This window comes from Pyrus communis, chromosome 4 (assembly GCF_041283825.1).
Source record: "Pyrus communis isolate YQ-2024b chromosome 4, ASM4128382v1, whole genome shotgun sequence".
Classification (NCBI taxonomy): Eukaryota; Viridiplantae; Streptophyta; class Magnoliopsida; order Rosales; family Rosaceae; genus Pyrus; species Pyrus communis.
The window spans coordinates 15,153,107-15,180,435 of NC_142568.1; the positions used below are offsets into that span (position 1 = coordinate 15,153,107).

Below are 27,329 nucleotides of genomic sequence, written 5' to 3' on the forward strand. Positions count from 1 at the left end.
GAATTTCGAAGGATCACCTCGATTAATATTTTGCACATGAAAAAAGGTTACGAAGTCATGGGCAAAGAAATGGTTATATAGAATTAGAAGGGTTAGACTAACGGATGCGATCATACCAACTCACATGCACCGGATCCCATAAGAACTCCGAAGTTAAGCGAGTTTGGGCGAGAGTAGTACTAGGATGGGTGACCTCCTGGGAAGTCCTCGTGTTGCATACCCCCACCTTTTTGCGGTATTTTTTTTTTTGTTTTTTGGTATATTTAGCGGCTTATATGTGTCGTGCTTGGGAGATGAGAGGAAGAAGAAGGAAAAAAAAACGAATTTTAATTTTTGAATTTCGAAGGATCACCTCGATTAATATTTTGCACATGAAAAAAGGTTACGAAGTCATGGGCAAAGAAATGGTTATATAGAATTAGAAGGGTTAGACTAACGGATGCGATCATACCAACTCACATGCACCGGATCCCATCAGAACTCCGAAGTTAAGCGAGTTTGGGCAAGAGTAGTACTAGGATGGGTGACCTCCTGGGAAGTCCTCGTGTTGCATCCCCCCACCTTTTTGCGGTATTTTTTTTTTTTTTTTTTGGTATATTTAGCGGCTTATATGTGTCGTGCTTGGGAGATGAGAGGAAGAAGAAGGAAAAAAAAACGAATTTTAATTTTTGAATTTCGAAGGATCACCTCGATTAATATTTTGCACATGAAAAAAGGTTACGAAGTCATGGCCAAAGAAATGGTTATATAGAATTAGAAGGGTTAGACTAACGGATGCGATCATACCAACTCACATGCACCGGATCCCATCAGAACTCCGAAGTTAAGCGAGTTTGGGCGAGAGTAGTACTAGGATGGGTGACCTCCTGGGAAGTCCTCGTGTTGCATCCCCCCACCTTTTTGCGGTATTTTTTTTTTTGTTTTTTGGTATATTTAGCGGCTTATATGTGTCGTGCTTGGGAGATGAGAGGAAGAAGAAGGAAAAAAAAACGAATTTTAATTTTTGAATTTCGAAGGATCACCTCGATTAATATTTTGCACATGAAAAAAGGTTACGAAGTCATGGGCAAAGAAATGGTTATATAGAATTAGAAGGGTTAGACTAACGGATGCGATCATACCAACTCACATGCACCGGATCCCATCAGAACTCCGAAGTTAAGCGAGTTTGGGCAAGAGTAGTACTAGGATGGGTGACCTCCTGGGAAGTCCTCGTGTTGCATCCCCCCACCTTTTTGCGGTATTTTTTTTTTTGTTTTTTGGTATATTTAGCGGCTTATATGTGTCGTGCTTGGGAGATGAGAGGAAGAAGAAGGAAAAAAAAACGAATTTTAATTTTTGAATTTCGAAGGATCACCTCGATTAATATTTTGCACATGAAAAAAGGTTACGAAGTCATGGCCAAAGAAATGGTTATATAGAATTAGAAGGGTTAGACTAACGGATGCGATCATACCAACTCACATGCACCGGATCCCATCAGAACTCCGAAGTTAAGCGAGTTTGGGCGAGAGTAGTACTAGGATGGGTGACCTCCTGGGAAGTCCTCGTGTTGCATCTCCCCACCTTTTTGCGGTATTTTTTTTTTTGTTTTTTGGTATATTTAGCGGCTTATATGTGTCGTGCTTGGGAGATGAAAGGAAGAAGAAGGAAAAAAAAACGAATTTTAATTTTTGAATTTCGAAGGATCACCTCGATTAATATTTTGCACATGAAAAAAGGTTACGAAGTCATGGGCAAAGAAATGGTTATATAGAATTAGAAGGGTTAGACTAACGGATGCGATCATACCAACTCACATGCACCGGATCCCATAAGAACTCCGAAGTTAAGCGAGTTTGGGCGAGAGTAGTACTAGGATGGGTGACCTCCTGGGAAGTCCTCGTGTTGCATCCCCCCACCTTTTTGCGGTATTTTTTTTTTTGTTTTTTGGTATATTTAGCGGCTTATATGTGTCGTGCTTGGGAGATGAGAGGAAGAAGAAGGAAAAAAAAACGAATTTTAATTTTTGAATTTCGAAGGATCACCTCGATTAATATTTTGCACATGAAAAAAGGTTACGAAGTCATGGGCAAAGAAATGGTTATATAGAATTAGAAGGGTTAGACTAACGGATGCGATCATACCAACTCACATGCACCGGATCCCATCAGAACTCCGAAGTTAAGCGAGTTTGGGCAAGAGTAGTACTAGGATGGGTGACCTCCTGGGAAGTCCTCGTGTTGCATCCCCCCACCTTTTTGCGGTATTTTTTTTTTTTTTTTTTGGTATATTTAGCGGCTTATATGTGTCGTGCTTGGGAGATGAGAGGAAGAAGAAGGAAAAAAAAACGAATTTTAATTTTTGAATTTCGAAGGATCACCTCGATTAATATTTTGCACATGAAAAAAGGTTACGAAGTCATGGGCAAAGAAATGGTTATATAGAATTAGAAGGGTTAGACTAACGGATGCGATCATACCAACTCACATGCACCGGATCCCATCAGAACTCCGAAGTTAAGCGAGTTTGGGCAAGAGTAGTACTAGGATGGGTGACCTCCTGGGAAGTCCTCGTGTTGCATCCCCCCACCTTTTTGCGGTATTTTTTTTTTTGTTTTTTGGTATATTTAGCGGCTTATATGTGTCGTGCTTGGGAGATGAGAGGAAGAAGAAGGAAAAAAAAACGAATTTTAATTTTTGAATTTCGAAGGATCACCTCGATTAATATTTTGCACATGAAAAAAGGTTACGAAGTCATGGCCAAAGAAATGGTTATATAGAATTAGAAGGGTTAGACTAACGGATGCGATCATACCAACTCACATGCACCGGATCCCATCAGAACTCCGAAGTTAAGCGAGTTTGGGCGAGAGTAGTACTAGGATGGGTGACCTCCTGGGAAGTCCTCGTGTTGCATCTCCCCACCTTTTTGCGGTATTTTTTTTTTTGTTTTTTGGTATATTTAGCGGCTTATATGTGTCGTGCTTGGGAGATGAAAGGAAGAAGAAGGAAAAAAAAACGAATTTTAATTTTTGAATTTCGAAGGATCACCTCGATTAATATTTTGCACATGAAAAAAGGTTACGAAGTCATGGGCAAAGAAATGGTTATATAGAATTAGAAGGGTTAGACTAACGGATGCGATCATACCTACTCACATGCACCGGATCCCATCAGAACTCCGAAGTTAAGCGAGTTTGGGCGAGAGTAGTACTAGGATGGGTGACCTCCTGGGAAGTCCTCGTGTTGCGTCCCCCCACCTTTTTGCGGTATTTTTTTTTTTGTTTTTTGGTATATTTAGCGGCTTATATGTGTCGTGCTTGGGAGATGAGAGGAAGAAGAAGGAAAAAAAAACGAATTTTAATTTTTGAATTTCGAAGGATCACCTCGATTAATATTTTGCACATGAAAAAAGGTTACGAAGTCATGGGCAAAGAAATGGTTATATAGAATTAGAAGGGTTAGACTAACGGATGCGATCATACCAACTCACATGCACCGGATCCCATCAGAACTCCGAAGTTAAGCGAGTTTGGGCGAGAGTAGTACTAGGATGGGTGACCTCCTGGGAAGTCCTCGTGTTGCATCCCCCCACCTTTTTGCGGTATTTTTTTTTTTGTTTTTTGGTATATTTAGCGGCTTATATGTGTCGTGCTTGGGAGATGAGAGAAAGAAGAAGGAAAAAAAAACGAATTTTAATTTTTGAATTTCGAAGGATCACCTCGATTAATATTTTGCACATGAAAAAAGGTTACGAAGTCATGGGCAAAGAAATGGTTATATAGAATTAGAAGGGTTAGACTAACGGATGCGATCATACCAACTCACATGCACCGGATCCCATCAGAACTCCGAAGTTAAGCGAGTTTGGGCGAGAGTAGTACTAGGATGGGTGACCTCCTGGGAAGTCCTCGTGTTGCATCCCCCCACCTTTTTGCGGTATTTTTTTTTTTTTTTTTTTGGTATATTTAGCGGCTTATATGTGTCGTGCTTGGGAGATGAGAGGAAGAAGAAGGTAAAAAAAACGAATTTTAATTTTTGAATTTCGAAGGATCACCTCGATTAATATTTTGCACATGAAAAAAGGTTACGAAGTCATGGGCAAAGAAATGGTTATATAGAATTAGAAGGGTTAGACTAACGGATGCGATCATACCAACTCACATGCACCGGATCCCATCAGAACTCCGAAGTTAAGCGAGTTTGGGCGAGAGTAGTACTAGGATGGGTGACCTCCTGGGAAGTCCTCGTGTTGCATCCCCCCACCTTTTTGCGGTATTTTTTTTTTTTTTTTTTTGGTATATTTAGCGGCTTATATGTGTCGTGCTTGGGAGATGAGAGGAAGAAGAAGGTAAAAAAAACGAATTTTAATTTTTGAATTTCGAAGGATCACCTCGATTAATATTTTGCACATGAAAAAAGGTTACGAAGTCATGGGCAAAGAAATGGTTATATAGAATTAGAAGGGTTAGACTAACGGATGCGATCATACCAACTCACATGCACCGGATCCCATCAGAACTCCGAAGTTAAGCGAGTTTGGGCGAGAGTAGTACTAGGATGGGTGACCTCCTGGGAAGTCCTCGTGTTGCATCCCCCCACCTTTTTGCGGTATTTTGTTTTTTTTTTTTTGGTATATTTAGCGGCTTATATGTGTCGTGCTTGGGAGATGAGAGGAAGAAGAAGGTAAAAAAAACGAATTTTAATTTTTGAATTTCGAAGGATCACCTCGATTAATATTTTGCACATGAAAAAAGGTTACGAAGTCATGGGCAAAGAAATGGTTATATAGAATTAGAAGGGTTAGACTAACGGATGCGATCATACCAACTCACATGCACCGGATCCCATCAGAACTCCGAAGTTAAGCGAGTTTGGGCGAGAGTAGTACTAGGATGGGTGACCTCCTGGGAAGTCCTCGTGTTGCATCCCCCCACCTTTTTGCGGTATTTTGTTTTTTTTTTTTTGGTATATTTAGCGGCTTATATGTGTCGTGCTTGGGAGATGAGAGGAAGAAGAAGGTAAAAAAAACGAATTTTAATTTTTGAATTTCGAAGGATCACCTCGATTAATATTTTGCACATGAAAAAAGGTTACGAAGTCATGGGCAAAGAAATGGTTATATAGAATTAGAAGGGTTGGACTAACGGATGCGATCATACCAACTCACATGCACCGGATCCCATCAGAACTCCGAAGTTAAGCGAGTTTGGGCGAGAGTAGTACTAGGACGGGTGACCTCCTGGGAAGTCCTCGTGTTGCATCCCCCCACCTTTTTGCGGTATTTTTTTTTTGGTATATTTAGCGGCTTATATGTGTCGTGCTTGGGAGATGAGAGGAAGAAGAAGGTAAAAAAAACGAATTTTAATTTTTGAATTTCGAAGGATCACCTCGATTAATATTTTGCACATGAAAAAAGGTCACGAAGTCATGGGCAAAGAAATGGTTATATAGAATTAGAAGGGTTAGACTAACGGATGCGATCATACCAACTCACATGCACCGGATCCCATCAGAACTCCGAAGTTAAGCGAGTTTGGGCGAGAGTAGTACTAGGATGGGTGACCTCCTGGGAAGTCCTCGTGTTGCATCCCCCACCTTTTTGCGGTATTTTTTTTTTGGTATATTTAGCGGCTTATATGTGTCGTGCTTGGGAGATGAGAGGAAGAAGAAGGTAAAAAAAACGAATTTTAATTTTTGAATTTCGAAGGATCACCTCGATTAATATTTTGCACATGAAAAAAGGTTACGAAGTCATGGGCAAAGAAATGGTTATATAGAATTAGAAGGGTTAGACTAACGGATGCGATCATACCAACTCACATGCACCGGATCCCATAAGAACTCCGAAGTTAAGCGAGTTTGGGCGAGAGTAGTACTAGGATGGGTGACCTCCTGGGAAGTCCTCGTGTTGCATCCCCCCACCTTTTTGCGGTATTTTTTTTTTTTTTTTTGGTATATTTAGCGGCTTATATGTGTCGTGCTTGGGAGATGAGAGGAAGAAGAAGGTAAAAAAAACGAATTTTAATTTTTGAATTTCGAAGGATCACCTCGATTAATATTTTGCACATGAAAAATGGTTACGAAGTCATGGGCAAAGAAATGGTTATATAGAATTAGAAGGGTTCGACTAACGGATGCGATCATACCAACTCACATGCACCGGATCCCATCAGAACTTCGAAGTTAAGCGAGTTTGGGCGAGAGTAGTACTAGGATGGGTGACCTCCTGGGAAGTCCTCGTGTTGCATCCCCCCACCTTTTTGCGGTATTTTTTTTTTTTTTTTTTGGTATATTTAGCGGCTTATATGTGTCGTGCTTGGGAGATGAGAGGAAGAAGAAGGTAAAAAAAACGAATTTTAATTTTTGAATTTCGAAGGATCACCTCGATTAATATTTTGCACATGAAAAAAGGTTACGAAGTCATGGGCAAAGAAATGGTTATATAGAATTAGAAGGGTTAGACTAACGGATGCGATCATACCAACTCACATGCACCGGATCCCATCAGAACTTCGAAGTTAAGCGAGTTTGGGCGAGAGTAGTACTAGGATGGGTGACCTCCTGGGAAGTCCTCGTGTTGCATCCCCCCACCTTTTTGCGGTATTTTTTTTTTTTTTTTTTGGTATATTTAGCGGCTTATATGTGTCGTGCTTGGGAGATGAGAGGAAGAAGAAGGTAAAAAAAACGAATTTTAATTTTTGAATTTCGAAGGATCACCTCGATTAATATTTTGCACATGAAAAAAGGTTACGAAGTCATGGGCAAAGAAATGGTTATATAGAATTAGAAGAGTTAGACTAACGGATGCGATCATACCAACTCACATGCACCGGATCCCATCAGAACTCCGAAGTTAAGCGTGTTTGGGCGAGAGTAGTACTAGGATGGGTGACCTCCTGGGAAGTCCTCGTGTTGCATCCCCCCACCTTTTTGCGGTATTTTTTTTTTTTTTTTTTGGTATATTTAGCGGCTTATATGTGTCGTGCTTGGGAGATGAGAGGAAGAAGAAGGTAAAAAAAACGAATTTTAATTTTTGAATTTCGAAGGATCACCTCGATTAATATTTTGCACATGAAAAAAGGTTACGAAGTCATGGGCAAAGAAATGGTTATATAGAATTAGAAGGGTTAGACTAACGGATGCGATCATACCAACTCACATGCACCGGATCCCATTAGAACTCCGAAGTTAAGCGAGTTTGGGCGAGAGTAGTACTAGGATGGGTGACCTCCTGGGAAGTCCTCGTGTTGCATCCCCCCACCTTTTTGCGGTATTTTTTTTTTTGTTTTTTGGTATATTTAGCGGCTTATATGTGTCGTGCTTGGGAGATGAGAGGAAGAAGAAGGAAAAAAAAACGAATTTTAATTTTTGAATTTCGAAGGATCACCTCGATTAATATTTTGCACATGAAAATAGGTTACGAAGTCATGGCCAAAGAAATGGTTATATAGAATTAGAAGGGTTAGACTAACGGATGCGATCATACCAACTCACATGCACCGGATCCCATCAGAACTCCGAAGTTAAGCGAGTTTGGGCAAGAGTAGTACTAGGATGGGTGACCTCCTGGGAAGTCCTCGTGTTGCATCCCCCCACCTTTTTGCGGTATTTTTTTTTTTTGTTTTTTGGTATATTTAGCGGCTTATATGTGTCGTGCTTCGGAGATGAGAGGAAGAAGAAGGAAAAAAAAACGAATTTTAATTTTTGAATTTCGAAGGATCACCTCGATTAATATTTTGCACATGAAAAAAGGTTACGAAGTCATGGCCAAAGAAATGGTTATATAGAATTAGAAGGGTTAGACTAACGGATGCGATCATACCAACTCACATGCACCGGATCCCATCAGAACTCCGAAGTTAAGCGAGTTTGGGCGACAGTAGTACTAGGATGGGTGACCTCCTGGGAAGTCCTCGTGTTGCATCACCCCACCTTTTTGCGGTATTTTTTTTTTTGTTTTTTGGTATATTTAGCGGCTTATATGTGTCGTGCTTGGGAGATGAGAGGAAGAAGAAGGAAAAAAAAACGAATTTTAATTTTTGAATTTCGAAGGATCACCTCGATTAATATTTTGCACATGAAAAAAGGTTACGAAGTCATGGGCAAAGAAATGGTTATATAGAATTAGAAGGGTTAGACTAACGGATGCGATCATACCAACTCACATGCACCGGATCCCATCAGAACTCCGAAGTTAAGCGAGTTTGGGCGAGAGTAGTACTAGGATGGGTGACCTCCTGGGAAGTCCTCGTGTTGCATCCCCCCACCTTTTTGCGGTATTTTTTTTTTTGTTTTTTGGTATATTTAGCGGCTTATATGTGTCGTGCTTGGGAGATGAGAGAAAGAAGAAGGAAAAAAAAACGAATTTTAATTTTTCAATTTCGAAGGATCACCTCGATTAATATTTTGCACATGAAAAAAGGTTACGAAGTCATGGGCAAAGAAATGGTTATATAGAATTAGAAGGGTTAGACTAACGGATGCGATCATACCAACTCACATGCACCGGATCCCATCAGAACTCCGAAGTTAAGCGAGTTTGGGCGAGAGTAGTACTAGGATGGGTGACCTCCTGGGAAGTCCTCGTGTTGCATCCCCCCACCTTTTTGCGGTTTTTTTTTTTTTTTTTTGTATATTTAGCGGCTTATATGTGTCGTGCTTGGGAGATGAGAGAAAGAAGAAGGAAAAAAAAACGAATTTTAATTTTTGAATTTCGAAGGATCACCTCGATTAATATTTTGCACATGAAAAAAGGTTACGAAGTCATGGGCAAAGAAATGGTTATATAGAATTAGAAGGGTTAGACTAACGGATGCGATCATACCAACTCACATGCACCGGATCCCATCAGAACTCCGAAGTCAAGCGAGTTTGGGCGAGAGTAGTACTAGGATGGGTGACCTCCTGGGAAGTCCTCGTGTTGCATCCCCCCACCTTTTTGCGGTATTTTTTTTTGGTATATTTAGCGGCTTATATGTGTCGTGCTTGGGAGATGAGAGAAAGAAGAAGGAAAAAAAACGAATTTTAATTTTTGAATTTCGAAGGATCACCTCGATTAATATTTTGCACATGAAAAAAGGTTAAGAAGTCATGGGCAAAGAAATGGTTATATAGAATTAGAAGGGTTAGACTAACGGATGCGATCATACCAACTCACATGCACCGGATCCCATCAGAACTCCGAAGTTAAGCGAGTTTGGGCGAGAGTAGTACTAGGATGGGTGACCTCCTGGGAAGTCCTCGTGTTGCATCCCCCCACCTTTTTGCGGTATTTTTTTTTTGTTTTTTGGTATATTTAGCGGCTTATATGTGTCGTGCTTGGGAGATGAGAGAAAGAAGAAGGAAAAAAAAACGAATTTTAATTTTTGAATTTCGAAGGATCACCTCGATTAATATTTTGCACATGAAAAAAGGTTACGAAGTCATGGGCAAAGAAATGGTTATATAGAATTAGAAGGGTTAGACTAACGGATGCGATCATACCAACTCACATGCACCGGATCCCATCAGAACTCCGAAGTGAAGCGAGTTTGGGCGAGAGTAGTACTAGGATGGGTGACCTCCTGGGAAGTCCTCGTGTTGCATCCCCCCACCTTTTTGCGGTATTTTTTTTTTTTTTTTTGGTATATTTAGCGGCTTATATGTGTCGTGCTTGGGAGATGAGAGAAAGAAGAAGGAAAAAAAACGAATTTTAATTTTTGAATTTCGAAGGATCACCTCGATTAATATTTTGCACATGAAAAAAGGTTACGAAGTCATGGGCAAAGAAATGGTTATATAGAATTAGAAGGGTTAGACTAACGGATGCGATCATACCAACTCACATGCACCGGATCCCATCAGAACTCCGAAGTTAAGCGAGTTTGGGCAAGAGTAGTACTAGGATGGGTGACCTCCTGGGAAGTCCTCGTGTTGCGTCCCCCCACCTTTTTGCGGTATTTTTTTTTTTTTTTTTGGTATATTTAGCGGCTTATATGTGTCGTGCTTGGGAGATGAGAGAAAGAAGAAGGAAAAAAAAACGAATTTTAATTTTTGAATTTCGAAGGATCACCTCGATTAATATTTTGCACATGAAAAAAGGTTACGAATTCATGGGCAAAGAAATGGTTATATAGAATTAGAAGGGTTAGACTAACGGATGCGATCATACCAACTCACATGCACCGGATCCCATCAGAACTCCGAAGTTAAGCGAGTTTGGGCGAGAGTAGTACTAGGATGGGTGACCTCCTGGGAAGTCCTCGTGTTGCATCCCCCCACTTTTTTGCGGTATTTTTTTTTTTTTTTTTTGGTATATTTAGCGGCTTATATGTGTCGTGCTTGGGAGATGAGAGAAAGAAGAAGGAAAAAAAAACGAATTTTAATTTTTGAATTTCGAAGGATCACCTCGATTAATATTTTGCACATGAAAAAAGGTTACGAAGTCATGGGCAAAGAAATGGTTATATAGAATTAGAAGGGACTCACATGCACCGGATCCCATCAGAACTCCGAAGTTAAGCGAGTTTGGGCGAGAGTAGTACTAGGATGGGTGACCTCCTGGGAAGTCCTCGTGTTGCATCCCCCCGCCTTTTTGCGGTATTTTTTTTTTTTTTTTGGTATTTTTAGCGGCTTATATGTGTCGTGCTTGGGAGATGAGAGAAAGAAGAAGGAAAAAAAAACGAATTTTAATTTTTGAATTTCGAAGGATCACCTCGATTAATATTTTGCACATGAAAAAAGGTTACGAAGTCATGGGCAAAGAAATGGTTATATAGAATTAGAAGGGTTAGACTAACGGATGCGATCATACCAACTCACATGCACCGGATCCCATCAGAACTCCGAAGTGAAGCGAGTTTGGGCGAGAGTAGTACTAGGATGGGTGACCTCCTGGGAAGTCCTCGTGTTGCATCCCCCCACCTTTTTGCGGTATTTTTTTTTTTTTTTTGGTATATTTAGCGGCTTATATGTGTCGTGCTTGGGAGATGAGAGAAAGAAGAAGGAAAAAAAAACGAATTTTTATTTTTGAATTTCGAAGGATCACCTCGATTAATATTTTGCACATGAAAAAAGGTTACGAAGTCATGGGCAAAGAAATGGTTATATAGAATTAGAAGGGACTCACATGCACCGGATCCCATCAGAACTCCGAAGTTAAGCGAGTTTGGGCGAGAGTAGTACTAGGATGGGTGACCTCTTGGGAAGTCCTCGTGTTGCATCCCCCCACCTTTTTGCGGTATTTTTTTTTTTTTTTTGGTATATTTAGCGGCTTATATGTGTCGTGCTTGGGAGATGAGAGAAAGAAGAAGGAAAAAAAAACGAATTTTAATTTTTGAATTTCGAAGGATCACCTCGATTAATATTTTGCACATGAAAAAAGGTTACGAAGTCATGGGCAAAGAAATGGTTATATAGAATTAGAAGGGACTCACATGCACCGGATCCCATCAGAACTCCGAAGTTAAGCGAGTTTGGGCGAGAGTAGTACTAGGATGGGTGACCTCCTGGGAAGTCCTCGTGTTGCATCCCCCCACCTTTTTGCGGTATTTTTTTTTTTTTTTGGTATATTTAGCGGCTTATATGTGTCGTGCTTGGGAGATGAGAGAAAGAAGAAGGAAAAAAAAACGAATTTTAATTTTTGAATTTCGATGGATCACCTCGATTAATATTTTGCACATGAAAAAAGGTTACGAAGTCATGGGCAAAGAAATGGTTATATAGAATTAGAAGGGTTAGACTAACGGATGCGATCATACCAACTCACATGCACCGGATCCCATCAGAACTCCGAAGTTAAGCGAGTTTGGGCGAGAGTAGTACTAGGATGGGTGACCTCCTGGGAAGTCCTCGTGATGCATCACCCCACCTTTTTGCGGTATTTTTTTTTTTGGTATATTTAGCGGCTTATATGTGTCGTGCTTGGGAGATGAGAGAAAGAAGAAGGAAAAAAAACGAAATTTAATTTTTGAATTTCGAAGGATCACCTCGATTAATATTTTGCACATGAAAAAAGGTTACGAAGTCATGGGCAAAGAAATGGTTATATAGAATTGGAAGGGTTAGACTAATGGATGCGAACATACCAACTCACATGCACTGGTTCCCATCAAAACTCCGAAGTTAAGCGAGTTTGGGCGAGAGTAGGGCTAGGATGGGTGACCTCCTGGGAAGTCCTCGTGTTGCTGCATCCCCACACCTTTTTGCGGTATTTTTTTTTTTTTGGTATATTTAGCGGCTTATATGTGTCGTGCTTGGGAGATGAGAGAAAGAAGAAGGAAAAAAAAAAAAAAAAACGAATTTTAATTTTTGAATTTCGAAGCATCACCTCGATTAATATTTTGCACATGAAAAAAGGTTATGAAGTCATGGGCAAAGAAATGGTTATATAGAATTAGAAGGGTTAGACTGACGGATGCGATCATACCAACTTACATGCACGGGATCCCATCAAAACTCCGAAGTTAAGCGAGTTTGGGCGAGAGTAGTACTAGGATGGGTGACCTCCTGGGAAGTCCTCGTGTTGCATCCTCCCACCTTTTTCTGTGTTTTTTTATTTTGTTATTTTTAGCGGCTTATATGTGACGCGGCGAGTGACGTGCTTGGGAGATGAGATTTTTTTGTTATTTTTTTTTTGTTATTTTTTCGAAGGATCGTCTTGATTAATATTTTTGATTATGGTGCGATCGTTTAGAGTCGATGTAACTTGCACATGCGATCATAGCAACTCACATGCACCGGATCCCATCAGAACTCCGAAGTTAAGCGAATTTGGGCGACAATAGTGCTAGGATGGGTGACCTCCTGGGAAGTCCTTGTGTTGCATCCCCCCACCTTTTTTTTTTTTTTTGTCTCTTTTTTTTTCCGTAGTTTTAGCGGCTTATATGTGGCGAGCGTCGTGGATAACCGAGTCTCGTGCTTGGGAGATGAGAGAAAGCAATGAAGAAGACAATTAATTTTATTTTTTGAATTTCGAAGGATTGTCTTGATTAATATTTTTGAATATGGTGCGATCGTTTGGAGCCGGTGTTATTTGCACATGCCTAAATGTTACAAGGTCATGGCCAAAGAAATGGTTATATGCAATTACAAGTCATAGACTAATTTGATGCAATGATAATAATTCATATGCATTGGTTCCCATCAGAACTCCGAATTTAAGGGAGTTTGGGCGAGAGTAGTACTAGGATGGATGACCTCCTGGGAAGTCCACGTGTTGCATCCCCCCCTTTTTTTTTTTTTTTTTTTTCATAATTCCTTTTTGTGTATTTTTAGCGGCTTATGTGTGGCCCGCTTCGTGGATATTCAAGTCTCGTTCTTGCGAGATGAGAGACAGGAATGGGAAGGAGAATTAATTCTGTTTTTTGAATTTTGACGGTTCGTTTTGATTAATATTTTAGAATTTGATGCGATCGGTTGGAGCTAGTGTGATTTGCACATGCGTAAAGGTTACGGGGTCATGGTCGAAGAAATGGTTATGTTGCATCTCCTCACTTTTTTTTTTTTTCATAATTCCTTTTTGCGTATTTTTAGCGGCTTATATGTGACGTGTATCGTGGATAACCAAGTCTCTTGCTTGGGAGATGAGAGAAAGGAATGGGAAAGACTATTTATTTTGTTTTTTGAATTTCGAGGGATCGTCTTGATTAATATTTTTGAATTTGGTGCGATCGTTTGGAGCCGATTTGATTTGCACATGCATAAAAGGTTTTGGTGGCCGAAGAAATGGTTATGTACAATTACAAGTCGTAGACTAACATATGCGATCATACCAACTCACATGCACCAGATCCCATAAAAACTCCGAAGTTAAGCGACTTTGCGCGAGAGTAGTACTAGGATGGATGCCCTCGTGGGAAGTCCTCGTGTTGCATCCGCCCACCTTTTTTTTTTTTTTTCTTTTCATAATTCCTTTTTGCATATTTTTAGCGACTTATATGTAGCGCGCGTCGTGGATAACCGAGCCTTGTGCTTGGGGGATGAGAGAAAAGAATGGGAAAGACTATTAGTTCTGTTTTTTGAATTTCGAGGGATCGTCTTGATTAATATTTTTGAATTTGGTGCGATCGTTTGGAGCCGATGTGATTTGCACATGCAGAAAGGTTACGGGGTCTTGGCCAAAGAAATTGTTATATACAATTACAAGTCGTAGACTAATGGATGCGATCATACCAAGTCAAATGCACCAGATCCCATCAGAACTCCAAAGTTAAGCGAGTTTAGGCAACAGTAGTACTAGGATGGATAATATCCTGGAAAGTCCTAGTGTTGCATCCCCCACCTTTTTATTTTTTATTTTTCATAATTCGCTTTTACGTATTTTTAGCGACTTATATGTGGCCCGCATCGTGGATAACCGAGTCTCGTGCTTGGAAGATGAGAGAAAAGAATGGGAAAGACTATTAGTTCTGTTTTTTAAATTTCAAGGGATCGTCTTGATTAATATTTTTGAATTTGGTGCGATTGTTTGGAGCCGGTGTGATTTGCACATGCATAAAGATTACGGGGTCATGGCCAAAGAAATGATTATGTACAATTACAAGTCATAGACTAATGGATGCAATCATACCAACTCACATAAAAAAAAAAAAAAAGGTTAACCAGTTTTCACAACCAAAAAAGTGTTGAACGAAAAAATAAATTAGGCCTAGCGAAAATATCTGGACGAAAACCAGCAGCGACTAGTTCTATCACAGGGGCACAACACCGAATACTTGAAAAAAGAATGGCGCATAGAGCATCGAGAACTGCAGGACAAACGAAACAGACAACCACGAGGAGACAGAAGTTGACCCATATGGCACATTGACAAGAGGCTTCCGTTCTCAGAAAGCAAGTAGTGTGCTCTGAGAGAGTTTGAACATTTTGATGGCAAGCAACACAACGAAGCGTTGAAGCTTTCACTTTTCCACCATGAAAATCATCACAGGATTATATCAAAGGAGAAAATCTGAGACTATCCCCGTTTGGCGAGCTGGGAGTGTTTGACACGGGAGTGGCCATCCCCACTGAGATTAAAACTCAAGAAAAACAATGTGTACGCCAAATGACGAATCCGCCTACAGTTGCCAGTGCAGCGCACATCCCAATCCTGTCAAAGCATAATCAAGTTCCAAGCGAAAATTAGTAAGAACATTCTCAGGTAAATTCGTACAAAATGTAGCAAAACAATGCAAGAAGTTGGAAGAAAGAAGAAAATCAAACATAAGTTACCAAATAAGGGAATAATAACAAGCGCCGAAAGTATGATGGAACAGAAGAAAATAACTAAATAAATACCTCAGTTCCAGAGAAATGCCCCATTGCAATCCTAACATCAGCAAGGTTCAAAGCAGGTGCATCATTCACTCCATCAGTGGGGGTGAAAGAACTGAACTATACTTACCTAGCACATTGTGGACTAAAATACTATTCCCTAAGAACAAACTGAATTAAAAGATAAAATTGTTTCACGTTGTGGAAATTTTATCTCAGTCAATTCATACACACACACACACACACACACATATATATACACGTATATAATCTGTACAAAATGGGGATTAAGCATTGCAGATTAATACCCCTCTAGCCTTTCTATGACTATGACTACATCCACTCTAACATATAGAACTTACTGTAATACGGATCATATAGGTCATATCTTCTCATTGCTTACTTCCAAACTCGTACAATATCCAACCTGCTAATATTAGGAAGGAGCAATGACATCCAAGATATAGTGGCCATCTCATCGACGTCCCCTCACCTCCATAGAAGTACACATAGGAAGTAGAACCCATAAAGCTAACGGAAAATTCCTATCAAGTAATACTACAAAAGCAGACACAAAATTTACCCTAGAAAGTTGCTACTGCCAGAACTGCCCATGCCAAAAGTTATATCACGGACCAGGAACTTCACACAACGTGTCCCGATGTCATCCATTATCTCAAGACACTCCTGCAAATCTGCATCACAGACTAACATCACCCATTGCTCTTCGTCATCCAAATACCTAAGTTGGAATGTCCCATTTTGCAACTTCAACCTCTTTGCAACCTCTTCATACAGTTGAAGGCACCCAAGAGAAGGCTCAAACTTGAACCTGATTATATCCTCTATATAAGTAGCTTTCACAATTATCTTTGAACCATTCTCACCAGTGGTTGTCTCGACTTGTGGGTGCTTATGCTCCTCAAAGCTCTGAGAGCTTGATGAGTAGCCCTGCATTATTGAACCAAAGCCAATTGATGAATCTGTCAAGCTCGAAGAACTATGCTGGTTATATTCAACAATTCCACCATTTCCATGTACTCCCATATCCATCTCATCAGTAGCAACCAAGAAGCCTGAGCTCTGAGACACAAAGTGGCAGTCAGAGGTCTGAGTGTAACCCCAGTTATTAACTTCTTTTGCAAGATAAGAGCCCTTTGTATCAGGTGTTGTCCCACGGTTAGTAGGATCACATGACCCAAAATCTATTGCAATGGGCTTGGAATCCCCTTGAGGCATGAGAGGGATGCTCTGATTTTTTACCTCATTCTCATGAGAAGTTGGAACACAACTTCCATCCTTTTCCAACTGAACAGTCAAAATCTCACCATTATTGATAGACAACGAAGATACTGAAACAAGATCTTGGGTAACTGGTTCAGAGTTCTCAACATGCAGATTCTTCTTGGGAAATAAAATATTTTGGGGCGCATCAACTTCTTGGATGATGGATCCCATTGCCACAAACCCCCCAGTAGTTGGGTCATACTTCAATCCTCCATCCACCCCCTGAACAGAATCAAGCACAGTCTGTATTTTCTCCAATGAACGGTTCACCTTACTTATTTTACGAGATGGCCATTTCGTGATACCATGTTGTCTGCATATCCTTTTTAGCGTAGTGGGGCAAACTGCCAAAAGACAATGATATGTTAAATAAAGAAATCCTTTCAATAGATTAGCAAGAATTATACTTAAAAATAAAAACGATAATTTGAATCAAAACTTGATAGTAAATGTTTTCTATACATGGACTGACTAGACTCTAGCATGGAGGAGATATATGATTCTATAAGAAAAATACTGAGCGTAGAAAAATAAGCTCCATCTGCAGCTTATCACAGAACAGCTTAATAATCAATAGAGAATACGTGAAGTTACTTATTATAATGAGTTAGAGAATATGTGAAGTTACTTATTATAATGAATTGATTAAAGCTCATATAGATTCTGAAAAATATAAACATCTTCTTTTGATTTAACTAGTAAAGCATCAAATCCAACAATAAGTAGATTCGTCATGCTTGACTCTCACCTCCTATACTTTTTGCAGCATCCTTGAGACTACCAGAGAAGTATTGCTGTAAAACACTCAAGCTCACGTTTTTCCCTGTTGTAGTTCGCTTTTTCTCCACCTGCCTTCTTGATCCACTCGGTGCCTATACAAAGAACAATATAAAAGTTATCCCTCCAACAATATTCCTCAAGTGAAGATCCAACAATGAAACATTATAACAACAAAGCTTTCCAAGTAGCGATAATAAGGACCATTTCAGTGTTTCCATACTTAAAGAAACAAAATCCATGGAGATGTTTAATTTCAAACAGTAATAAGAAACATAAGGATAATGTGGTCATAAGGACCCAATGCAGAACATAGAAGATGAGGTGACTCTCCCACATAAATTTATAACATAATATTTAAGAAAGAGACTAAGATGCACCTCCACTAGTCAATAAAGAAGTTCATAATGTATCAATAATTTATCCACAATATTGTTCTTTTATAAAAGCAATACCTTTCCAGGAGGATTATGTCTTTTGATTTCCCCATTTTTTCGATTAAAAACATTATAGGTGACATTCTTCGCTGATTTCATTTCACTATCTGACAGTGTTGTCCGAGAATGCCTCTGTGGGAACCTAGTGTTGGTGCCTTCTAACCCAACTAATTCTGCATCTGAAGCTGTCCTTAAACTTTTACAAATTTTCTGCATGGTACCTGAGAGGTTGTTTAACAGAAGTTGTTGTTCTGTACTCCCCTTGACATTGACAGGGAGAAAAAACTCCAATATATAGTCATCATCACCGGTGTAGGTGCTCCTTAGCTTGATTGCAACGGCGGCATTCAAACCATAGTTGCGTGCATGATGAACAAGTGGATATTCACATATATCATACACCTTAACATCATTAATGAAGAACGGATGATTTGATTGAAGTGCTTTCCCAGCAATTCCCTCCCCTTCCTCAAGATGATGTTCTGCACATGCATGCACAAAGCCTTGCATTCTGCTATCATTTACATAACAAGCTGTTTCCTCGATGCATATTATACATTTCTCATTTGAATTTGTTATACCCCCTTTGGCACGTACTCTTTTAATTTCATCACCAGTACCCTCAGAGTAGCAACAAGGAATCCAGGTCATAGCCAATGGCAATAAATGCGCATGACATACAACCCGTAAGACATCACTTATTTCAGTTAAAGCAGCTCTTTGGTTCTCTGAGAGGCACTGTGGGAAAAAGTTCTCTTATAAGTTCATAAAATTTTAGTAAGGAAAATATTATGACATAAATAAATAACAAAGGAATAAACAACATATTCTGACATGTACCTGGGGAAGAAGTCGGAGAGGCGCATTGGTCCTCAAATTAACGGCCTGCAAATAATTGCCATCAAAATATATTAATTTTTACACTTTAACATTGACATCATTAATTAACACATTAAAACATATAGGGTAGTATCATTTGTACAAAAGCTTGGGAAGCACCACACAAAAATTAGTAAATGTAACTTTTAGGGCATTCATTACATCTACTAATTCCACTAACATGAACCTAAAAGCTTAAAAAGAGAAGAAGAAGGATATGTGTATGGATCAATCATTTGCATATGGTATGTGTGTGTTTGTTAAACGAGAAGAAAGAAACTGACCTGGAGCGCACCGCAAACTATTTCCATCTCCGTATCAAAATTGGGCTTCGCTTTTGTACTGACGAGTTCCAATACAGCGCAGCAGGACATTTCCATGTCAAAATCAAAAATCGGTAAAGCAATTGATCCACGAACTTGATGATTAGCCGCATAATCCACCCGTAGGTACTCAGTCTTATTGTAAAAAATAACGTTTGAAGTCCACTCTGGAATTTTGGAGACAAATACACGGCCAGGAAGACCCAAAATAGAACTCTGTTTTCCTTTTGTAGAGAATGTAAACATCCTTGAGACTTCACGATACCCTGCAAGAATATGGTCAAGCAAATAGGGTTGCTCACAAGTGCTTAATAAGTACTGATCACCATGCTTCATGGGAACCCATAATTGCGCTAAAATACCCCCACCGGAAGTCTCTTTAAACATCGACAGTGCCTTAAGCATCTTCTCATTAAGTGACAACCCAGGTGGCCTATAGATCATATACCTTTCCATGTCCATGGGATTATTGTGTTGAAAAGAACTATTGTTTAACTTAATAGCTGAGTCATTAGCCTCATCGGAATCAGTTGACACCCCATATTGGGGGGTCCCCATTTGATCAAACACAATTTTGTCTCCACAACTGAAATTTTCCCCAACGTTGAAAGTTCCAGCACCACTTTGCTCACCATTCGGTTCTACAAAATTCAAGGCGTAAAAAGGTGCAGAGGTCACTGATGTACATGATGGCACCCCTAAAGAGGCTGCAATCTGGTCCGTTGCTGCTGGGCTGCACCATCCAGAATAAGTATCAAAGTTCATAAGCTCAGAAATGTTATTAAACATATCCTCTGGGATCTGGATCGTTGTTCCACCATCAAAAGATGCCAAATTCTCAACCTGAGCTCCGTCAGATGCCCAATGATTGTTTCCCTTATCTTTAGGCAAAAAGTGATAATCCATATTCAGATTAAAACCCTGTTATAATTTGACCAAATAATTAGCCGTGTATTGCCATATCAATCATCTCAATGAGGCATTTCAAGCTGCAGAAAAAAAGGCACTAAGCATGGTAAGTATGGTAAACACCAAATGGAACCTGCTATGAATTTCGGATCCAGTTATCTAACATTAACAATAAGGATATATTAAACACCATCGCACCTTAACACTATCAGTTTGTGTTTATTAGTGAAATTCTCAAAACACTACCATGCATCTATTCGGACTGAACTCGTTACTCTAGTTAACAAGAAAATCATGAACATTATGAGCATAGAATTTTTTTAGTAGAACTCATCTGTTCTGACCAAACTCATTACTTCAGTTAACAAAAAAATAAAACATGAACAAATAAGCTCTTATTTGAGCATCCAAAATTCTTAGTGGAACTGGAACCCAACAAATTTGATCAAAATTTTAAAAAGTTAAATAATAAATATCAATTCTTCATCTGAATAGACCAACAGTACACCACATCCATTTCTTTTCTTCTTTTTTTCAAAAAAAAAAAAAAAAAGAGGAATTGAGGAGCATAAATTCCACCAAATTTCAAAAACAACTCTAAAGCTCTAAAATCAAACTAACAAACAAAAACTCAGCATCTATTAATCTCTAGCTCAACATATCAATTCAAACTACACGAAACCAGTTAAAACCCCATAACAAATAAATTCAAAATTCAAAATTTGCAAGCTTAGCAACATACCAGTGAATAATACACGAAGCAGAACCCAAAACAAAACCCTAATTTCTAAAAACTTGCATTTTTTTTGTCAAACGTGCCTACCTTGACTGGTAAGAAAAATCCCCAATTTTATGCTTTAGACATAACAACGCTTCCGGACTCTCAGAGAGACAAAATGATTCTGTCGTTGCGAGTTGCAGGAAAAGCCGACTGGGTGTATGTTTTGAAGGAGGGTCGGGACTGAGGAAGATAAAATGAATTGAAAATTTCGTTGTGACATGATAACGCCAGATACCATTGTTTGTGACGTCGACGGCAGATAACATTGTTTGTGACGTCGACGGCAGATACCGTTGTTTGTGATACCGCCAAATTTCGCTCTGTGAAATAACCGCCGAATTTAATTTGTTTGTAGTTTTTCTATTAAAAAAAAAAGGAAAAATAAATTTTGCTTTTAACTTCCTAACATTTGTCAATACTATGGTCTAGTAATATTCCTCTAAGTGAGAAGTCTTAGATTCGATTTTGTCAAAGGTGAATTTGAACCATATTGTTGCTAACCCAGTGTGAGACTAAGCCCACCCGATTTCCTTTTGGTATTGATAATATCGTTTGTTCAAATAAAATAAAATAAAACAAAAACAAAACAAAACAAAACTTCCTGACATCCATATCCCTTGCCCCATTTGAGACAAGGAGTCTATCCACTAAACAGAATGGTGCGCGTTACACCGCTTGAAAGTGGTGAGCAAAAATATTTCCTATTTACACACCTTTTCTTTTACCTCCCATACATTCTTGCTAACTTTTGTTTATTAATCTTCTTAAATTTATTCGTTCCGATGGCCGAAAAATTAAGAGATGTGTATGAGAGATAAGAAAATGTAGATAGATAGGACCACTCTTTAGAAAATTCTTTCGCTTGAAGAAAATTCAAGATTGTTTGATAATTATTTTGTTTTTAATTTGAGTTTAGATTTTTTTTTTATTATTATTATTTAAGTGTGTCATCTTTTACGTGTTTGAGATATCAAACCTTATTTCATGATAATTACATGAGATTCTCTTTCTTATTCTTAAACAAGTCCTTGAGAGGGATTAGTTGAGTTTATGTTTTGTCTTCGTTTTCTTTTCGTTTGTTTCCAAAAATTGTTGAGTATGTGACTCTACTCCAAATTCGAATGTAATCACATGTCTCAGAACTAGTTACCTACTCGTTTTCAGGTTGGGTTAAGGGAGATAAAACTTTGTTGTTGATGATCTTTTTGTCAGAAAGCCTGCAATCTGATCTTGTGTGGCAACAAAACTAACTGTAAGCTCTTTTCGAGTAACTTTTTCGCTGATGTCTCGACATGGCGAGTTGGAGAATGAAATACTTGTTAGACTCCAAGGAGATTGCTAAAATATTGTCACACCAAATCTGTGGTGATGACAGTCGAAGATCAGGAACAATTTTCGAAGCCATGATAGTGTAGTAGCTGTAGATTTTAGCTGGTGCTAATCACTAACCCAAGCTTACCTCATGTTGTAGAATATGGTCTTATGATAGAATTTTGGGTCAATTACATTTTACACTCTTTCAGTTTTGTGTGATTTTTAAAATGAGACGTGAGGTTTTAATTTTCTCATTTTGCATCATACTGTTTTGAAATTGTATCAATTTATGCTTTTGATCTGATTGATTGTTTGATCATTCATTAACTTGATTATATGGTTAGTGTGAGACACTTATATATATGAACTAATATGTAAGTCACATATGCACCACCTTGACAAAAGAAAAAAGCAAAAAAAAACGCATCAATTTGAAGAAGAATTAGATGTTTAAAGCGTTGAAAATGTAAAATTTAATAAAATTTCTGAACCCCAAGGTCTAATATAAGAAAATTAAAATCTCCTGACCCATTTTGAAAATCGTTTTAAACCTAAAAGGTGTAAAATATGATTAAACAGTAGAAGTTTCGTATAACCTTGTGCCATTAGCCTCCCAAGTGTAAATCATTCGCAAGCAATGTGTTGTATGAATCACAAACTTACATGGCAAACTTGGAATTAGACACTGAAAATCAATAAGCAAATAATGATCAGAGAAGTTTTGTACAACTACAGAATTACATGGCTGTGACTGAAATATTTCACAATTCCTCCTCTATTTTTTACCTCCTCTTATTTTTACTGCCCAACAACAAGGTAAGGTAAAAGAGAATCCTAAAGAAGAACCCCAAAGCAATGGTGATCCACAAGCAACTCCATTTATTGAGGTCCGTGATCCCTTGTTGCTTCAGTATATCTGCTCCGGTGGTCACGCAGGTGGACGCCGTGATGTTCACGCCCAAAGTTGTGCTCATGCTCTTGAGAAGCTTCAACTTCATCGCCACCGGGAAGGCTCCTAGTGGTGAGTTGTCGAACATCTGGGTGCCCGTCACGAAGCACTTGATTGGATCATCAAACTCGTTTTGCAAAGCACCCTCATATGGGTACTTGACTAGGGACATGTAGTGAAACCAAAGCCAATAGGGTGGGATTTTATCTCTACTTATGAAGAATCCACTAAAGAGTAGGAAGTAGGCTAGAATTGCCACCACAACTGTGTACCCCAACATGACATGTGTCACGACGCCTGACAGGAACGTGACGAATGAGCTTCCGGCCCAGAAGGCCGCGAAAATAGTGAAAAAGAAGAAGAGGAAGCCATGGAGCCCGCCAGCGAGCCCCACGGCCCAGAAGGTCGTGGCGGCAAAGGTTAAGGAGAGGAAGGCTAGGGAGGGAATGGAGATTAGGGAATGAGCTAGGACGTATGAGGACCGGCGGTAGGCATTGTATGCGGTTTCGCGCATGAAAATGTAGCGTTCTTGGAGGAAGCTGGGGATGGCCTCAGCGCAAGTGTAGAATGTGGTGGACATGGTGAATGCGAAGAACCCTAAGCGCTCTTTGATGCCTTTTGGGGAACTGTCTAGGTGCCAAAACATGGTGGCTAGGATGATGCCCGTGACGAGGACAGCGCCTAGGCGAATGCCGAAGAGTTCGGGCATTCTTCGGGAGTTTGTGAGGGAGCGTTTGGAGATGACTGCCATTTCAACCCAAGAAGGGTTGGCAAATGTGGGGACTGAGGAGGAGAGGTTCGAGTCATTTGGTGCTCCGGAGACTAGTTTGCCTCTTGAGATGCTTGCACTAATTGCATCTTTGAGAGAAAGCTTTGGCTTGCACTTGGAGTTGATCATCAAGTTGTTTTGGTTTGCTCGTTGTTTTTGTTGGTTCTTGGTGATCTGCCATGATTTGTTGAATTCCACCAAGCTCTTAGTTCCACCTGTTTTGCAACATCCAAACGTAAAATAGTCAGCATCAAATCAAATTTACTTCACAAGTAATGTTGAGTAAATGCAAACTTGAGCTTAGCCGAGTTAGCTAGGCTAATGTACCCTCTTTGCAGTCAAGTTGGAATCTCCTTTATGTAATTTAGATTAAATTCGCTCTAAAAAAATGTATCAACTACAAATATCGATATCAATTAATAAGAATTAAATAAACATGTATAATTTATTTGGTGCAAAAATTTGAAAAACTAATCATATGCTAACTCTACTGCACTCACTACTAAATTTGATCCCAATTTTTAATTTGTCAAATTATCCTATGTTTCTTTTCTTCAAATGTATGCCTACTTTGAATATTACTTGTATCTAATAGATAAAATACGACTGATTGGCTAAATTTGGTAAAAAAATTTAGCCTAATTGAAAGGGTCACCTGGGGTTTCCTCGAGCTCTCGAATGAGGTCGAGAGCGAACTCAGTCCGATTCTCAGTCTCAGGAATCGGATGCCCAAACTCTCCGAAAAACACTGGAAGATTAGCCCGCGAATCACTGTACACAGTCTGTCCATGTGACAAGAAAATCAACCGGTCCAACAAGCTCAATATTCTGTAACTAGGTTGGTGAATAGACATGACCACAATGCTCCCACTCTGCGCTATCCGCTGCAAAACCTTCACCACCATATAAGCACTCGTCGAATCAAGCCCGGAGGTCGGCTCATCAAGAAACAGAACAATGGGGTCGTGAATTATGTCGATTCCAATCGAAACCCGCCTTCTTTCGCCTCCTGAGACGCCTCGATGTCCCTCGTCACCGATCACAGTCTTGGCGGCATTTCGAAGACCAAGTTGGTCGATCAGAGCTTGAACTCGGGCTTTCTTCTTGGACTTTGACAGACTCCGAGGAAGCCGAAATTCGGCTGAGAACATGAGAGTTTCTTCAACCGTAAGCATTGGGAACAAAAGATCATCTTGCATGACATAAGCTGATATGACTTTCAAGAGCCTTGAGTCTAAGGCCTCCCCGTTTAGTGTGATCGAGCCTTTTAAGCTGTCCTTGGAGATTCTATCCGCTAAAGCATCGATGAGGGTTGATTTTCCCGACCCGCTTGCTCCAAGAACCGCCATGATCTCGCCTTCTCTGGCCTCGCCGGATATACCATTGAGCAAAACTTTTGTGTTTGTGTTGTTGTCCATGCCCAGTTTAATCTCTGCCATTTTTCGTTTCCTTTTGAAACAGGAGGGTACTAAGGTCATTTTGCGCCGGACTTTTACGCTGTACGTGAGATTAGTGAATGAGAGGACAAAGGGATAGGAGGAAGGCACGGAGGTGCAACCGTACCCTAACTGAAGAACATGATCATAAGGAGAGTTGTTGGAACTCTCCGCATCTTCGACCCACTGGAGGAGCTCGGCGAGGGTAGGGTTTAGGCCCCGGGGTCTCGGGTTGAAATCTATGAGCTCCATTGTTGGGGTGGGGGGTTTGATAATTTGTAGGAGGGCTCTTTGAAAGCAAAGATATATAGAAAGTGAGTGTGATGACGATGGTCACTGTGTTTGGTGAGTTTTAAGTGTCCAACCGTTGCTTGCGTGAATGCTTCTTTAGTTGGTCAGAAGAGAGGGAGAGGAAGTTGTGTTCAGCTTTCTATTTCTCCACACTAGTTACCAAGTCCAAATGGGTAAAGGATACATGAGTTGGCTCACTTTTACAAGTATCTCATTGCAATTCAGAGTTTTGGTAGTGAGTACTAACTACCATACCCAAGTAACTTGGGAATTTCTTTTGCTTGTAGGCTTAAAATTCTAAATTTGTATATATATTCTTGGGTTTTCTTTTTTGAATCATCTTTCAAAATCTTCCAAACTTGAAACATCTTTTGAGAACAAAAGTATCACTAGACTAAGTTACTAACGTCTAACTAGTATTAAAATAAGGTTTTCTTTTTTGAATCTTTATTGGAGGAGAAGGAATTCGAACTTCAAACATTTTTCAACACTAAAGACAGAAGTATGACGAAATTAACAACTGCTTAGTACTACATTCAGGTTTTCAAGTGTTCACTACTAAGTGCTTCATCACATATATAGTATGAACAAACGGAGTGTCTGTATGACATTTTCTTGGTAAGATTCTCCATGAATACATACATGCATGCAACCGAAGAAGTGTATATAACACGTGAAAATTTTCAGTAAGTTCAGGGCACCTACATGTTTATGTGCAAATGTTTACTAAGCAAGCACCATAAGAGCATTTCCAATCTGCGAAGGGAGTTTTATCTATTTTAGTCAAATATTATAAAAAAATTAAAAATAATTCTTATCTAAAAGAGTTTTCAGTTGTGCCAAAAGGACTCTTCTAACCAGGCTGAAAGTTTTATAGTTTACTTTAAGGTTTCACTGTATTGTTACTGTGTAATCTTATTAGTATTGTTACTGTGTAATCTTATTAATTAATGTCACCAATTTTCCCCTCCACTACTCGACAAAATAGGTTGGCCATCAAAATCAAGAAAACCCCCAATTTTTATCCTTTATTAATTTTGACCTCACCAAACTCATTTTATTGGATAATTAGGGTTGCTTTTTCTCATTTCAATTAAAAAGTTGACGTGCAATTGCCTAGGGTCCTAATTGGTTGCAACAATAGTTCAAAATTCCAGTGAATATAGTATTGAGTTCTATTTATGTGTTCTGGATTCTAAACTTCTCCCTTTTTTAAATTGTTGTAATAGTATCGAAATCTTCCCCCTCGTAAAAAAAATTAAAAAAAAAAAAAATTAAAAATACGTGATGTGAAAAGAGAAATTATCAAATGTTAATGTCAACTTAGCGGCTCACCACTACTCGCACCACAATTGTCTCCTTCTGACTATATCATACCATTTGTACTAATTTCATATTACAAAATATCTCAATATAATTAGAAATGAAGTCGTACAATATGTCATATTTAATTTTGTCAATTTTTTGCTTATTCAACATGAATTCTGACTATTAGCTCTATCTTTTACGGGTTTGGTTGTTTTGACATGGAGGAGGGATGACCTAAGCCTCCTAATCTGTTTTCTACACGCCTCCATTTCTTCACGAAAACCCCATTCTCCACGTCCTGCTTTGATACCTTTAGCTTAAGTTCCTAGCTAATTAATTAGTAGTTTAACCTATTAACCTTTTCTTTGTTAATTATTATTTCCTAGCATATGATATTGGTCATGGTTAGGTAAGTATGTTACATCTACTGTGGACTCACTGTATGGTTTGGTCCTTGTAGGCGAGAAAATATCAAATAATAAAATGGATGGAAAAAGTAGTTAATATCCACTGAGCTAATGCCATTTGTGTTGCATTGTTATGTAAATGGGATTGGGGGTCAACTCTTGGTGCTCAGCACATAAAACCCATGATTTAACGTGACACTTTTCTTAAAACATTCAATGTTCTGAGTTCGGTTTTCTCCTCTCA

General features: G+C 39.2%; 2 protein-coding genes, 33 non-coding genes and 3 pseudogenes across 36 annotated transcripts; 36 read left to right on the forward strand and 2 right to left on the reverse strand.

Annotated features, from left to right (window-relative positions):
- The first annotated feature begins 102 nt into the window (after positions 1-102).
- LOC137724003 (5S ribosomal RNA) lies at positions 103-221 on the forward strand. Its single transcript, XR_011067128.2, has one exon. It is a non-coding gene; the product is annotated as a 5S ribosomal RNA (ribosomal RNA).
- Positions 222-437: 216 nt separating this feature from the next.
- Positions 438-556, forward strand: LOC137723911 (5S ribosomal RNA). Its single transcript, XR_011067063.2, has one exon. It is a non-coding gene; the product is annotated as a 5S ribosomal RNA (ribosomal RNA).
- Positions 557-772: 216 nt separating this feature from the next.
- Positions 773-891, forward strand: LOC137724004 (5S ribosomal RNA). Its single transcript, XR_011067129.1, has one exon. It is a non-coding gene; the product is annotated as a 5S ribosomal RNA (ribosomal RNA).
- Positions 892-1,107: 216 nt separating this feature from the next.
- LOC137723861 (5S ribosomal RNA) lies at positions 1,108-1,226 on the forward strand. The gene has a single exon (XR_011067016.2). It is a non-coding gene; the product is annotated as a 5S ribosomal RNA (ribosomal RNA).
- Positions 1,227-1,442: 216 nt separating this feature from the next.
- LOC137723880 (5S ribosomal RNA) lies at positions 1,443-1,561 on the forward strand. The gene has a single exon (XR_011067034.2). It is a non-coding gene; the product is annotated as a 5S ribosomal RNA (ribosomal RNA).
- Positions 1,562-1,777: 216 nt separating this feature from the next.
- On the forward strand, positions 1,778-1,896 carry LOC137723852 (5S ribosomal RNA). Its single transcript, XR_011067007.2, has one exon. It is a non-coding gene; the product is annotated as a 5S ribosomal RNA (ribosomal RNA).
- A 216-nt stretch (positions 1,897-2,112) lies between these two features.
- LOC137724005 (5S ribosomal RNA) lies at positions 2,113-2,231 on the forward strand. The gene has a single exon (XR_011067130.2). It is a non-coding gene; the product is annotated as a 5S ribosomal RNA (ribosomal RNA).
- Positions 2,232-2,447: 216 nt separating this feature from the next.
- LOC137724006 (5S ribosomal RNA) lies at positions 2,448-2,566 on the forward strand. The gene has a single exon (XR_011067131.2). It is a non-coding gene; the product is annotated as a 5S ribosomal RNA (ribosomal RNA).
- A 216-nt stretch (positions 2,567-2,782) lies between these two features.
- On the forward strand, positions 2,783-2,901 carry LOC137723912 (5S ribosomal RNA). Its single transcript, XR_011067064.2, has one exon. It is a non-coding gene; the product is annotated as a 5S ribosomal RNA (ribosomal RNA).
- A 216-nt stretch (positions 2,902-3,117) lies between these two features.
- Positions 3,118-3,236, forward strand: LOC137724009 (5S ribosomal RNA). The gene has a single exon (XR_011067134.2). It is a non-coding gene; the product is annotated as a 5S ribosomal RNA (ribosomal RNA).
- Positions 3,237-3,452: 216 nt separating this feature from the next.
- On the forward strand, positions 3,453-3,571 carry LOC137723862 (5S ribosomal RNA). The gene has a single exon (XR_011067017.2). It is a non-coding gene; the product is annotated as a 5S ribosomal RNA (ribosomal RNA).
- Positions 3,572-3,787: 216 nt separating this feature from the next.
- On the forward strand, positions 3,788-3,906 carry LOC137723883 (5S ribosomal RNA). The gene has a single exon (XR_011067036.2). It is a non-coding gene; the product is annotated as a 5S ribosomal RNA (ribosomal RNA).
- A 217-nt stretch (positions 3,907-4,123) lies between these two features.
- LOC137723853 (5S ribosomal RNA) lies at positions 4,124-4,242 on the forward strand. The gene has a single exon (XR_011067008.2). It is a non-coding gene; the product is annotated as a 5S ribosomal RNA (ribosomal RNA).
- A 217-nt stretch (positions 4,243-4,459) lies between these two features.
- Positions 4,460-4,578, forward strand: LOC137724021 (5S ribosomal RNA). Its single transcript, XR_011067144.1, has one exon. It is a non-coding gene; the product is annotated as a 5S ribosomal RNA (ribosomal RNA).
- Positions 4,579-4,794: 216 nt separating this feature from the next.
- On the forward strand, positions 4,795-4,913 carry LOC137723863 (5S ribosomal RNA). The gene has a single exon (XR_011067018.2). It is a non-coding gene; the product is annotated as a 5S ribosomal RNA (ribosomal RNA).
- A 216-nt stretch (positions 4,914-5,129) lies between these two features.
- LOC137723884 (5S ribosomal RNA) lies at positions 5,130-5,248 on the forward strand. Its single transcript, XR_011067037.2, has one exon. It is a non-coding gene; the product is annotated as a 5S ribosomal RNA (ribosomal RNA).
- A 208-nt stretch (positions 5,249-5,456) lies between these two features.
- On the forward strand, positions 5,457-5,575 carry LOC137723854 (5S ribosomal RNA). The gene has a single exon (XR_011067009.2). It is a non-coding gene; the product is annotated as a 5S ribosomal RNA (ribosomal RNA).
- Positions 5,576-5,782: 207 nt separating this feature from the next.
- LOC137724033 (5S ribosomal RNA) lies at positions 5,783-5,901 on the forward strand. The gene has a single exon (XR_011067155.2). It is a non-coding gene; the product is annotated as a 5S ribosomal RNA (ribosomal RNA).
- A 215-nt stretch (positions 5,902-6,116) lies between these two features.
- Positions 6,117-6,235, forward strand: LOC137724036 (5S ribosomal RNA). The gene has a single exon (XR_011067158.2). It is a non-coding gene; the product is annotated as a 5S ribosomal RNA (ribosomal RNA).
- Positions 6,236-6,451: 216 nt separating this feature from the next.
- Positions 6,452-6,570, forward strand: LOC137723864 (5S ribosomal RNA). Its single transcript, XR_011067019.2, has one exon. It is a non-coding gene; the product is annotated as a 5S ribosomal RNA (ribosomal RNA).
- Positions 6,571-6,786: 216 nt separating this feature from the next.
- Positions 6,787-6,905, forward strand: LOC137724037 (5S ribosomal RNA). Its single transcript, XR_011067159.2, has one exon. It is a non-coding gene; the product is annotated as a 5S ribosomal RNA (ribosomal RNA).
- A 216-nt stretch (positions 6,906-7,121) lies between these two features.
- On the forward strand, positions 7,122-7,240 carry LOC137723873 (5S ribosomal RNA). The gene has a single exon (XR_011067027.2). It is a non-coding gene; the product is annotated as a 5S ribosomal RNA (ribosomal RNA).
- Positions 7,241-7,456: 216 nt separating this feature from the next.
- Positions 7,457-7,575, forward strand: LOC137724038 (5S ribosomal RNA). Its single transcript, XR_011067160.2, has one exon. It is a non-coding gene; the product is annotated as a 5S ribosomal RNA (ribosomal RNA).
- Positions 7,576-7,792: 217 nt separating this feature from the next.
- On the forward strand, positions 7,793-7,911 carry LOC137724040 (5S ribosomal RNA). The gene has a single exon (XR_011067162.2). It is a non-coding gene; the product is annotated as a 5S ribosomal RNA (ribosomal RNA).
- Positions 7,912-8,127: 216 nt separating this feature from the next.
- LOC137724041 (5S ribosomal RNA) lies at positions 8,128-8,246 on the forward strand. Its single transcript, XR_011067163.1, has one exon. It is a non-coding gene; the product is annotated as a 5S ribosomal RNA (ribosomal RNA).
- A 216-nt stretch (positions 8,247-8,462) lies between these two features.
- Positions 8,463-8,581, forward strand: LOC137724042 (5S ribosomal RNA). The gene has a single exon (XR_011067164.1). It is a non-coding gene; the product is annotated as a 5S ribosomal RNA (ribosomal RNA).
- A 213-nt stretch (positions 8,582-8,794) lies between these two features.
- LOC137724044 (5S ribosomal RNA) lies at positions 8,795-8,913 on the forward strand. The gene has a single exon (XR_011067165.2). It is a non-coding gene; the product is annotated as a 5S ribosomal RNA (ribosomal RNA).
- Positions 8,914-9,119: 206 nt separating this feature from the next.
- On the forward strand, positions 9,120-9,238 carry LOC137723885 (5S ribosomal RNA). Its single transcript, XR_011067038.2, has one exon. It is a non-coding gene; the product is annotated as a 5S ribosomal RNA (ribosomal RNA).
- Positions 9,239-9,453: 215 nt separating this feature from the next.
- Positions 9,454-9,572, forward strand: LOC137723855 (5S ribosomal RNA). Its single transcript, XR_011067010.2, has one exon. It is a non-coding gene; the product is annotated as a 5S ribosomal RNA (ribosomal RNA).
- A 214-nt stretch (positions 9,573-9,786) lies between these two features.
- Positions 9,787-9,905, forward strand: LOC137723897 (5S ribosomal RNA). The gene has a single exon (XR_011067050.2). It is a non-coding gene; the product is annotated as a 5S ribosomal RNA (ribosomal RNA).
- A 215-nt stretch (positions 9,906-10,120) lies between these two features.
- On the forward strand, positions 10,121-10,239 carry LOC137724045 (5S ribosomal RNA). The gene has a single exon (XR_011067166.1). It is a non-coding gene; the product is annotated as a 5S ribosomal RNA (ribosomal RNA).
- Positions 10,240-10,762: 523 nt separating this feature from the next.
- On the forward strand, positions 10,763-10,881 carry LOC137723818 (5S ribosomal RNA). The gene has a single exon (XR_011066975.2). It is a non-coding gene; the product is annotated as a 5S ribosomal RNA (ribosomal RNA).
- Positions 10,882-11,708: 827 nt separating this feature from the next.
- On the forward strand, positions 11,709-11,827 carry LOC137723819 (5S ribosomal RNA). Its single transcript, XR_011066976.2, has one exon. It is a non-coding gene; the product is annotated as a 5S ribosomal RNA (ribosomal RNA).
- Positions 11,828-12,376: 549 nt separating this feature from the next.
- LOC137723821 (5S ribosomal RNA) lies at positions 12,377-12,495 on the forward strand (annotated as a pseudogene).
- Positions 12,496-12,673: 178 nt separating this feature from the next.
- Positions 12,674-12,792, forward strand: LOC137723965 (5S ribosomal RNA; annotated as a pseudogene).
- A 277-nt stretch (positions 12,793-13,069) lies between these two features.
- LOC137723971 (5S ribosomal RNA) lies at positions 13,070-13,188 on the forward strand (annotated as a pseudogene).
- Positions 13,189-14,471: 1,283 nt separating this feature from the next.
- Positions 14,472-20,826, reverse strand: LOC137722695 (protein NLP9-like). 2 transcript variants are annotated; one of them, XM_068461758.2, is made up of 7 exons: positions 20,654-20,826; positions 18,883-19,842; positions 18,560-18,604; positions 17,738-18,457; positions 17,254-17,377; positions 15,243-16,849; positions 14,472-15,054 (listed from the first exon to the last, which is right to left on the reverse strand). In XM_068461758.2, the coding sequence occupies exons 2-6, from the start codon at positions 19,825-19,827 to the stop codon at positions 15,798-15,800; spliced, it is 2,886 nt and encodes a 961-aa protein (XP_068317859.2). In that variant the 5' UTR covers positions 19,828-19,842; positions 20,654-20,826; the 3' UTR covers positions 14,472-15,054; positions 15,243-15,797. The 2 variants fall into 2 exon arrangements, with proteins under 2 accessions (XP_068317859.2, XP_068317858.2); XM_068461757.2 differs by having other exon boundaries at positions 18,883-19,910.
- A 1,758-nt stretch (positions 20,827-22,584) lies between these two features.
- Positions 22,585-25,550, reverse strand: LOC137723476 (ABC transporter G family member 20). Its single transcript, XM_068462671.2, has 2 exons — positions 24,299-25,550; positions 22,585-23,858 (listed from the first exon to the last, which is right to left on the reverse strand). Exons 1-2 carry the CDS (start codon positions 25,329-25,331, stop codon positions 22,708-22,710), a joined length of 2,184 nt encoding a protein of 727 aa, XP_068318772.2. The 5' UTR covers positions 25,332-25,550; the 3' UTR covers positions 22,585-22,707.
- Between the last annotated feature and the right edge of the window lie 1,779 nt (positions 25,551-27,329).